This window comes from Uloborus diversus, chromosome 6 (assembly GCF_026930045.1).
Source record: "Uloborus diversus isolate 005 chromosome 6, Udiv.v.3.1, whole genome shotgun sequence".
Lineage (NCBI taxonomy): Eukaryota > Metazoa > Arthropoda > Arachnida > Araneae > Uloboridae > Uloborus > Uloborus diversus.
The window spans coordinates 49,035,600-49,047,649 of NC_072736.1; the positions used below are offsets into that span (position 1 = coordinate 49,035,600).

The 12,050-nt window shown below is 32.9% G+C and overlaps 1 protein-coding gene across 1 annotated transcript in view; it reads right to left on the minus strand.

Annotated features, from left to right (window-relative positions):
- The window catches only part of LOC129224751 (nephrin-like), a 45,285-nt gene extending 36,542 nt beyond the window's left edge, over positions 1–8,743 (minus strand). Inside the window, 6 exon segments of the mRNA XM_054859300.1 lie at positions 1,704–2,000; positions 5,028–5,231; positions 7,370–7,477; positions 7,993–8,269; positions 8,271–8,329; positions 8,713–8,743. Coding sequence (XP_054715275.1) covers positions 1,704–2,000; positions 5,028–5,231; positions 7,370–7,477; positions 7,993–8,269; positions 8,271–8,329; positions 8,713–8,743 — 976 coding nt within the window.
- Positions 8,744–12,050: the final 3,307 nt, after the last annotated feature.

Sequence of the window (12,050 nt, forward strand, 5' to 3'; positions counted from 1 at the left end):
ATATTTAACTGAGATACAGCGGGAAAAAATATGAATAAGTGCATATATATTGCATCGCAATAAAATACTTACTGGATGATCCACAATGTCAATTCATAGTATTCAATGCATTTTCTTCAATTCTAATTATTGTTTATGTTAATATTGTAGAATTAAAAAAATACAAAAATATATAATCATTCACTCTGTAAAAAAAATATTTTTGCTTGAACTAGATCAATCATTTATTTCCAAATTTTTTTTAATCCTATTGATTTCGTTCCATATGGCAACAGATTTCAATTTCTACGGTAACAGACGCATCTGTCGTAGTTCAATATTCTCTACAAGGTTCCAAATGTATTAGATACTCGTTCAAATGCATGCACTTCATGAAGAACATGATTTCTACTTCTACGTAATGCAATTAAACTCCAAAAATTTTCAGAAACAATAATTAAATAACAGTTTTGAAGAAGTGGCGATTGCATGTCATAAGATACGTTCGTTACTGCACATCACGCTGTGTATTCCTTACAGGGTTACTATTTTATTTGCGTAAACTATTGTTTCAGTTCTAGAAGAGCACGGCTAGTAATTAAATAACAGTTTTGATGCAGTTGTGAACGTATCCCATAACATACATCCTTTACTGCACATTTTGTATTTCCTGCAGGATTACTCAACTTACCTGTGTAAATTATCGTTCATACATTTAGGGCATTCAAAAAGTAAGTTACACTTGTTTCCCCATAAATGGCAGCATCCCGTAACAAGAAGGGAACTTGCGCAAACGATACTTTAGTTCCACAGCTTCCAACTGTACTAATTTCATTCGGATAGTTGGAATCGTTGCTGCGTAGCACAAGAAAAAAATGGCGCGGCAACTGGAAACGTACTCCAACGATGAAGTCCGCGGAACAGTACGTTTTTATGGGAAAAACGTTTAACAAGTACATAGATTCATCGTGTTGTCCACTTGCACGACAATGGAAAACCTCACAAGTCGCGCACAACACAGGATTTGCTTCGCAGTTTTTGAGGGGAGATCTGACAGCATCCACCCTACACTCCCAATCTGGCGCCCTGCGACTTCCACGCGCTCGGCAAACTCAAAGAACATTGGGTAGAAGAAAATTTACCAGCGGTCACCAGGTTCAAAGAGCTGTTCTAAGTTGGCTCAAGGACCAGGGAGCAGATTTCTATCGTCAGGGCATCGAACGATTATTGCTACGGTTCGACGAATGTCTGCAGCGACTGGGAGGTTTTCTAGTAAAACAGTGTGATGTATCTGTGTACTATTCTGCCGTGCTAAGCACAAAAGTGGTATCTACACTTTTTGTCAAGATTGAGTTATTGTCGCGAGGTGGTTCTTTATAACATGTTTTACCCCTATGCAATGTTTTATTGTCATTTGTGGATTTGAACTATTTTTTAAAAAAAAATCTAAAAAAGTGAAACCTGGATCAAATACATGGAGGTATGAAACTTTAAATAGCAGTTTTTCGGTTTGACCTCAGCTGCAGATACGACTTTAGCACGACCGTGCACTTAGCACGGCAGTATTGTATTATAGCACACTTCTCAAAAAATGTTTTTTGACCTAAATTGTTCGAGTGTAATTTACTTTTTTAACGCCTCTAGTATTTCAGTTCTAGAAGAGTATGACTAACTTTTAAATGCAAAATTAGTATGAAGTGTACAAATTTGTCAAATCTACTTACAATGAACTATAAGGGTGACTGTGTCCTGTATAGGCTCCATTTTCAGTGTAGGATGACTAGCTTTGCAAGTAACAGTTTTCCCGTTTTCTTCCGGTCTTGGCGTAAATGCGTATGTGCTGAGTGTGAGGTTTCCATCTTCCATTACAGTTTCTGTTGTACCCTGCACTTCTTTGTCTTCCCTCCACCAAGTTAGGACTGCTTGAGGGCGAGCACCACGAGCTTCACAAACCAGTTGAGCTATCCACCCAACTGATAGGGCTCGTCTCCTGGGCACCACTTTCACTTCGATTGGTCTTACTGTGAAGTAGAACGAAATTTCATTAGTAAAAGTCAGGAAAATTAAAATGGTGTCAGTCGCTGACAGTCAGAGTTTGACTGATGTGAATTGTATTGCACTTGGGGATGGTTTTTTAATTTCACGTAAATTGACGAACCGATAAAAGCTGCCCTAACCTTTCAATGGCTTCTTTAGTTTGGGGAATAGCCGAATGTCGCAAGGGGCCATATTAGACATTTAAGGATCTTCTTGAGCTACAAGAGAAATATTTTTTAACAAAAAAGTCAAAAACAAGTACAAGAAAAATGCTGAGAAAGCTTCACTGAAAGCAGTCTGCTTCTTTCGTATGGTTTAAATTTAGTTGTTATTCTTTTATTGCAAAACTTGATGCATTTGCTCTGAACAGTTTGGTCTTTTATAATCAACGTGCTGTGCAATTTCCACAGCTCAATGAGCTTGCTCAGCTTGTTTTTTACAATGAAGTTTAAGTTATAAGCTGTAAATAATGAAAAAACACATATTGCAAATGTTTGAAGAGTTACAGAAGTTACCAAAGTTTAGTCAGATTGCAATTTACAATGAAGCCTGAATTACAAGCACTGTCAATGACGAAAAAACTAATATTGCAAATGTTTTAAGTGCTACAGACGTTACCAGAGTGCCAACTGTTAGGGAACAAAGAGTTCTCTCCTGAACTATACGAGTCTAAGTTTTCGTATGCTAACATCGGTTTTTTAGCATCTGATCAGTATTAAATTTTAAGCTAACGGTGCAAATTATGTCAAACATACCTGTTAAACTTTTGCAGTTAATTTTTAAAAACATATCTTTTTCATCTGATAAAATAGATACGTAAAAAAACAGCAAAAAAAAGTCGTAGAATTTTTAAACAATGCAGCTAAAATATGTTTTCCTAAAATATGTCCTTTTTATTTTTTTAATTTTTTAAGAGGTAAAAAAAAATTCGCAAACTAAAAGATTTTCTTCAAAAAAAAAGTTAAAATAAAAATTTCCTCAAACTTAAAGATTTTATTTAACAACAAAACGTTTCTTCTTTTTTTGTTTTGACACAAATTAAACGCCTCAGGTTTTATTTTTCCCCCGATTTAAAACACTCAAAAAATAAGTATATTTTAGAAAATATATTCATACATAGTAGAATTCCCTCTTAAATAATTCGTCAAAATTTTCCATACGAGTACATCTTTTTATTTCTGATAAAAAGTAAAACATTCCGAATTTCTATTTAATTCCCGTTGATAAACAAAACGTTAGTTAGTTAAATCTCTAGAATGAAAATAAAAACAAATCATCTCAACAATAATTTATTTTTATCAGAAGTCAGGGTGTCGGAGTATGATTGATTATGGGGTAAAGAAGTTGGAGTCGGAGCCGGGAGTAAATTTTAATGTGTCGGAGTCATTCATTTCCCCTCTGAGTATGTATATATGACAAGGTTGCGGAAGAAGAAGTGGAGTCAGACCGATTTGAGAATTTACAAGAGTTGAAATCTAAGGCCCTAAATTTATATAAGTCAGAGCCGAAGTTGGGAGTTGGTCATTTTCCTACTGAATCCAAACCCCCTTCCGCCTTAAATTTGTTTATTTTTAAATAAATCATATTCATCTCTTGCGTCAATATTAAGTGTACGAAATGTGGTATTTAATTTCTAATTAATGTTTTTTTTTTTTTTTTTTTGATTTCTTGAAACCAAAAATTGCGAAAGTATTTGGAATCGGTCCCTTTTTTTTCAATTCTTTGGTGCCATTTTTTTGCATTGTCGTTAATTTTAAAAAGTTTTGAACTATTCAAAAAATAGCCTTAAAATAGCCAAATAAAAAAAAAAATCGTTTCTTATTCTTACCCACGAATTTTCCCCGAAAAGGTAGTTTAAAGCAAATCTGCTTCTTACTGTCGGTTTTATATGTGCCTGAAATGTTCCCTGGGTCGGCGTTTTTGAACTAGTTTTGCTAGTAGAAGCTATCTTAAGTGCTTTGAAACGTTAAAAACTGATGGAAAAATTGTTCGAATCATACTGTTCACTCGAGAGTTATTAAAGGGGGGGGGAGGAGACAAACAGACCGAATTATACACATTTTCTGTATCTTGAATCACAATATTCCAATTTTTAATTTCTGATAATTATTTAAATATCTGTTTAATTTTTGATATTTTTTTTTGTTTTGTTTTTAGCGGTACTTTTTAGATAAATAAAGTCTCCTTTCTCGCATATTTATTATTTCTCTTACTTTTACGGTCAAAAACAAGCAATGACGTTTTACTGAACCATTATTTAAAATAATAGAAAGAAAAATAAAAAATTGCCTCATCTCTCCTTCTGGTATGCTCTTGATATCAGTATTGTTCGTCGTACAGTTAAAAAACTTTTCTACTATCACGAACATTTTCCCCACACTGTTGAAATTTTGCGGTAAAAGTTACTGACATCCATGTTGCGAGAAACTATTTTCGTAAAATCAATTTTTACTGTAACATTTTCGATTAGAATAAACGAGAGTTCAAAAACGCAAAATGCGTGCAGCAGGTTTCAACCTTGAATTACCCGGCGCCTCTACTGCCTATCATACAAGTCGCGACACATCGAGTGAAGGGAAATACGTTGTTATGTGCTTTACTCTTTAAGTCACATGGTGTATCGATTGGCGTTGTATTCGTTTATTTTTGTTAGTACAATTTACTACATTTTTTTCGGTACTGTAAACACTCCATTTTACATTAATTTTTACCATAAAAGTTTATTAATTATTTAACAGTGCAGTTGTAAATGATAAAAAAAAACTATGTACGTTATTTGTTTCGTAATTTGCAGCATATTGCTTAGTTAAAAGTTTTGTTAGGGTAAAAAGTGCCAGTTGTTTTCCAGGGAAGTAGGGCAAACATTACGCTTTCCACTTAAGTAACTTTTCACATTATTTATCAACTTTACAGCATTAATTTTTAAACATACAAACTGGAAGTAATAAAATAAATAATCAATGGACAATGATAATAATTATAACATATTGGAAATAAATGTTTTTACTTACAGTTAAGGTCTAATATCACCATTGCAGTTCTAGGCTTTGAAAGATTAGTATTTGATGCATGACATGATATTTCTGTTAAAAGATCTGATCGTTGTAAATCTGATAGGATCACATCATTTTGTACGATATCTTCTGTAGTAATGTTGTAGGTATCGTCTATAAGACTGCTGCTTTTCCACCACATGACTGATGGAAGAGGATCGCCTGTAAGACATACATTTATTAAAGTTTTCTTTAGAAAAATAAAAAGGTTTTTATAGCAGCACGAAAAGATGTTAAAGACTCTTCTCTAAGTTTAGGACAAGAAAAAAAAGAAGCAAAAATAATTGTATCCGGTTTTCCTTACTTTGATGATACAACCACCAAAGTAAGGTACTTATACTTGCACTTTTTGTTTTACGATGTCATAAAAAAAAATCTTGAGCCTGCGAAGTATTATGGCGCAAACCGCATATTCGTACCACAATTTGCTTTTTTTTTTTTTTTTTGATGATATTTTTTAAGAAGTTAAAGGCTTTTAGAAACCCTGTACAACTGAAATAGTGGGTTAGGACTCCATGCATGCCTTAGTGGTAAGAACAATTACTTTCTACACCGTGTGCACATTCTGGGTTCAACTCTTGCTGGTTCCCTGGTTGTTCTTCCTCTCACGAGAGATGTAAATCCTTCTTGTAATGTCTTGCGTGTAAACAAAAAAAAATCATTGCATGTTGTCATATTATGATTTTACTCTATGTGTGATGCAATTATCAAACGTTGCATTCTATGAGATTGAGATGTAGTGAGTAGGTTATCCAGTAAATTCAGGTAAACAGGAAAAATTGCCGTGTTTTGATGTCTTTATCGCCTTGCTGGCCGAGGCAGATTCATACAAAATTGTCCAGGCTTCATTGCTGAAGTTCCTATTGGACTAAGCAAGTACAAGATCTGCTAAAAGGAGCCTTTGGTAGAAGTTTTGATTTATTTAAACATCCTCACCCACACAAAACCCAAAGATTTTTTGTTGCTTGTGCAACTAACAAAGACATTAAGTTTTGGGTCATGTTTAACTTTGACATTTAGTTTGGAGTATCTAAAGAATAATTCCTTTCGTTCGAGTGATGATCTGGTTGGACGATAAAGAGCTTCTCATATATATAATGGAATCTCTGTCAGTACTGACTGGTGGCAAGTTACAAAAGTTTTTGCCTTGTTTTTTTTTTTCTTTCTTTAATGAAAGGTTAATGAACTTATTCGGCTTCTTCCTGAGCTCTAATTTTCCATTAGTCACTATGACTTCTCACATATTTTTATTTCGGCCTCCCTCGTGGAGACAAACAAAATTAATTTAGCTCGCCTTTTGATAGTTTTACGAAAAATGGACTTTTTTACTGAACGCATTTGTCATATTCCCCGCCAGAAACTATTATTTCCAAGATCATTCATAAGTCTGATTGCATCAGACAACGTTTCCCGAGGCACGCTGTGCAAATGAACTGTCGTTCTTCTTGTTTAACAACTTTAAAACAGCAGATCGTTCGCTTTACAAAATAAAAAAAGACAAAGTATAAATATGTAAACTAGACTATACATTATAAAATAATTTCGAATTAGAATGGTTTACAAAAGAAATAAAAACACTGATAAAAAAAAAACAAGTTTACTTCTGTTCGAGGACGGAACTTTTGTCTGAGGATTATTTTTCTTTTTACCCACACCCTGTACTAATGCTGTCTAAATGCTGTTATTTCCTGTTAAGTTGTCTGCATTGATGAGGATTTGCAGATCAGAGTGCAGGTTCTGACCGCTTCACAACAATAAAGTTTGACCGAGATTATAAAAGTTGATCTGGTGGATCACCTGCTCCCTTCAGGCTCTCCTGTCGAACTCACTCAAATCGTCACAGGTCATTACTACCTGGCAACTCCCCTTAACTAGATACATTCCTCTGTAATAAGAGCATCATAAATGTTTAACACCTTTTGAATCAAGTTTTTCTTGACCATAGCTCAACTGATGAGTACAAAGAGATAAAATTTTATTGCCTATACTTTCCAGTTTTTCACCAGATGGCCAAGCAGACAAGGATCGAACTTTGGCTATTAAGTATTTTATCAGCATGGATCATTCCATGGTATCAGATGAGCGTGCTATAATTACAATTTGAAATTTCCCGCTATAGCTCAACCCGGTAATACTATTGTGCTGTACATTTTGAAAATTCTATTGTTAATACAATAAGTAAAATTGCTCACGGGAGGACGTTGTTCAGCATATTATATCTCTTTGAATATTCTTACCAAGAACTCAATATACAAGTACTTTACTAATTTTTTAGACGAGTGAATTTGAAACATACTCACCTTCAGAAGCTTCACAAATTAAAGATACGCTAGATCCTTCGTCATAGGGACCAATGACATCTTGTAAAGGTTGACCTTGTATATCGGTTATCACAACTTTTGGAGGCACTGCAGAACAAAAACAAAACAAAACATATTATACTGCTTGCATTGGCAAAATGCTATTCATCAAATATGCATATATATATATATATATATATATATATATATATATATATATATATATATATATATATATATATATATGTATATGACACCGTTTTATACCAATTTTCTACACTATTAATTCCTTGTTAATGATTAACACTTACATTAAAGTAATCTACTTATATATTAGTCACGTGATAAAAAGGACTTATTTTAAAGAAACGCTTGGTCGTTATACATTGCTGTTACATTACTCGTACACAAACAGATATTTTGCCTAACATACATTGGTCTAAGTTATTAGAAAATTCTGTGCTAATAAATGATATGGTATTTCCTGCTTGTTTTAAACGCAAGTTTTCGGCTTACTACAAAATGTATTAGCATTGCAATAAAAATAAAATAAATAAACTTGTTACTACGTATTATATCCTTTTCAGAAGTTTCAGGTAAAAAAAAAATATTTTTCAAATTACCTATGATTTTTAGACGGATGTAATGAATGAACGTTCGAGATCTTCTGAGATCTACTCGGCACTTGTAATCCCCTTCGTCTTCTTTTCGAATGGGGTATATCTTGAGCAAAGGCGGATGGACGCTTGTGTCGAAGTATGCCTTCCCCTCCATCTCCGGACTTGGAAAGTGTCGAGCATTCTTCAAGGCAGCTTTCCTGATGTCCAGTGTGTATATGGGGTTGTCCAGGTCCTCCCTGTACCATAGAATTAGTGTGGCTGCATCGTCTTCCAAAGGGGTAGGAAATGTTGCAGGGAAGACTGCCCATTTCTCCTGTGACTGCTAAAAATTCCGGTCGACCTGGGGAAACGAATATTCGATTACATTTGCAAAATGTGCAAATTTTTATAGGCAATATACATGTACAAAAATGTTTGTTGAAAATTTGGTATAAGTCAGCATTTAACTACGGCGTGACATAAATATAAAAAATGTGCTATGTATAGTTACAGATCAGAGTTTCGACCAAGCTATGTATGCTATTGATTAATCAAACACATTTTTGATTCGTAAAAATTTTCAGTTTTGCTACATTTCGTGGGCTTCCCAGTATGCATTTGGCCAAATCAATACAAAAAAAAAAAAAAAAACAGCATATGACTTAGTTATATGTAGAAGGACCGCACAGTTTTTTGGAAGTAGCTATTTCGCCCATATACCATTGAAATTCTTTAATGACATACTGGCAGCCCTAAATTTGACGACATTTATCATGTTTGAACTCCAGTTTTCGGAAGAAATTACCTGCACTGCCGACAAATTTGGTGAAATATCGCCAAATCACTAGTAAAGTGATAGAGCCCTCGAGGTACAATGCCGAAGGCGGGAATACTGCTCAGCAACCACAGGGAAGAAGGAAATCCGAAGCCCCCTTTGCTATACTGCGGAGGACGAGTTGTTGATTGAGCCACCGTAGGCGGCGTACGGGAATTGGCAATTAAAGCATTCCTCGTATTTTTTACGTAAAACGTGAAAAATCATCCATTTTTCTGGCTATTTTTAGTGTTATTGCAAATCCAACAGTAGTAAAGGAAGAAATATTTGTATCTCAAAGCGCGGAAAAGCACAGAATTTTTTTTAAATATAGGGGAATAGAGTTGTATTCTTGGGACATTTTTAATATTTTAATTAGTTATTGTCAATTCTTTTAAATCAAATTGTAAAATCTAAAAGTCACATTAATATACCCTAAAATATTTTAAAATTCAGACAGTTTGAAAATAAAATATTGCCAGCCATTTAAAGAAAGAGTTCTAAACTGTCCCAAGATACAACATCCCTTCGTACTTTGAAACACGATATGTTGTACCATGGGAAACTATTCATGATTCAGGAAACATCCTTATACTTAATCCAATTTTGCACCAAAAAAACATTTTTTTTTCATGGTAATGGATTAAATCACGAATAATGTATCATGAATCATGAATTATTATCTAATATTAATCTTGCTAAGAAAAATACATCAGATTAGAACATTTTCCATGTTCCTAAACACATCTTAATTAGTAAAACTATGCATATGCTGTACCTTGGAAAGTTTCTTAAAGTACAATATGTTTAGGGGCCCGAAGGTACAATCAGGACGTGATTTTAGGAAAACCAAAACGGTAATCAATCTAAATGCACTATCATCATTTTCTTATAACCAAAATACTTAAAGAACTTCTTTTCTATGACAAAATAAAATTCAGTTGATTAGTTTTTGAAGTATAAAGAGAAAGTGAAATAAAAACGAAGAAAATATTTACTTTGAAGCTTTGAAATTTTCTTTATCTCACAAAATCCTCATTTTAGCTCATTTGATGCTGATTGTTACTGTAGTACCATTTACTGCTAAACTATGGCCGCTAAAAATATATTCTTAGAAATTAGCCGAGTCCCAAGGTTTAACCGTTCCCGTAAGTATTGTGTTTTTGCAATAGTTATAACTTGTTTCATGTCATATTGCGATAAGGAAAAACAAAAACAAAAAGAACACTCTAAAAAACTAAATATAGTCTAGTTTCACAACGCATTAAAAATAATATTTCCATCGTAAATGACTTTTAAGCTTATAGTGCATTTTTAGATTCATAAAATATTTTATGGACTTATACTTACTGCTTTTAGTTATAAACATTATTATTTTCAAAGATATAAGTACTTTTAAAATCTCAAGGATATTTCTTTTCTCTACTGTAACTAAAAATTGAGAAGGAAAAAATCCCCCCAAAATGGGACTGCCCAAGAAAAATGCATAGTCATCTCAAAAATAATAAGATTTATCACAGTATTTTTGTGAAGGTGCCTAATTGGTTTAAAAGGTGTATCGAATAATGACTGATAACCATGTGCATTAGATGTAAATGGATTATTAAAAGCCCCTTATGTCGTTATCGCCTGTATCAGTACATTTATTCTTAACAAGCGCAAATAATAGTGAAAAAAAATGCTGAATAAAACTTTTCTCGTATGTATTCTTTGATCAGTATCAACTATGTGAAACCTTTAATGCGTTTTTTTATGTTTTAAAACGTTTTACGAAACTATTTTTAAATTTGATTTTAAAAGAAGAGGAAAGTAATCCTCTTTTTGACAATAGCATAACATATTTCGATTTCGAAATTTTAAAACTAAAATTACGTGAATAAAATATTGCCAAGTCATTTTTTATCGCAATTATCAACGATTAGATTAAAATTATTTTTAACCCTTCCGAAAATTGAAAAAACAAGCAATTATAGAAGACAAGTATACATTAAAATTGTTTTTAAAAATAGAATGAGGAAAAATAAACTTTTTGTTCGTTTTATTTTACGACACAAATTAGATTTTCAGAAACGGCATTAGTACCGCTAACATAAAACATCGATACTCAATAAAACAAAAGTAAGCTTTTTATTTATAAATTAGTTACATTAAGTAATTTTAGTATTAATCTACCAGTAAGTCGCTTCTCAGTTTCAGAAAAATGAAGATTTTTTTTCGACATTCTAAGTGCTAACAATAGGGTGAATCAGGGTGTTAATCCGCATATGATTTTCTTTGCAACTGTGTGAAAAATTTCATGGTGTACATTAAAAATACATGAAATTATAATGCGCTATTGCTTGATACTAGCTTACCCGTACCAGGAATTTACGCTTAGAACGGTTATTTAAAAATCCATTTTTTTTTTCAATATAACGGTATTTTTTAATGGTATGTTTTCGAAAAACAGCAACAATGTGATTTATTCGATTATTTTTCAAGAAAATAATATGATGTCCTTCTTTTGCATTTTTACGAAGTATTAAGAAAAAACCTGCAAAAATAAAACAAAAAAAAAAAAAAAAAAGAGAAAGAAATGTATGGAAAAAAGGTAAAGATTTTTTTTTTATTTTCAAAAGTACAACTGTGGTTCAAAACCTGGCAATTAGTTTAGATCAGGGAGTCTCCAAAATATGGTCCGCGTGCCTGGAGTGGCGGCGAGCATATAAAATCTGACCCGCGGCAGTGTGGTGCCAGATTTGTTATGTTTCTTGTTTAAAGTATTTCTTGTTTAAATTACGCCTTGCGTTAGATTTGTACAATGTAATTTTTGCTTCCTTAAGCAAAAATTGATGCGTACAACTTAACGGCTCTTAGTTTGGTGTTCCCACCAGCCGAGGACATATGCCATTCAAAACAAGAAAAATCGGTAATCGGCTATCCGTCGTCTTTAAATAATGGGCCAACAATCGGCGACGGTCCATCAGTGAAAAAATACCAGCATTCGAGCATTAATATAAATATGTAACTTAATGAAAGAAAAAATTGAAGATATTACATTATTACGATATTTCTTTAGTTTTGCTAAAAAAATATGAACTGTATTGCGCGAAAGACAAACATTTAAAGGATTTTTAAACATTTAAATAAATAATAAAATAAATATTTGAGTTCTCAAAAAAAAAAAAAAAAATCTAAAAAATAACAATATAGACAAATGTTAAAACTTAAAAGAAAGCAATTATTCGTCAAGAAACAGTTTATTCAGAAATTAAAATCTCGGCCATTA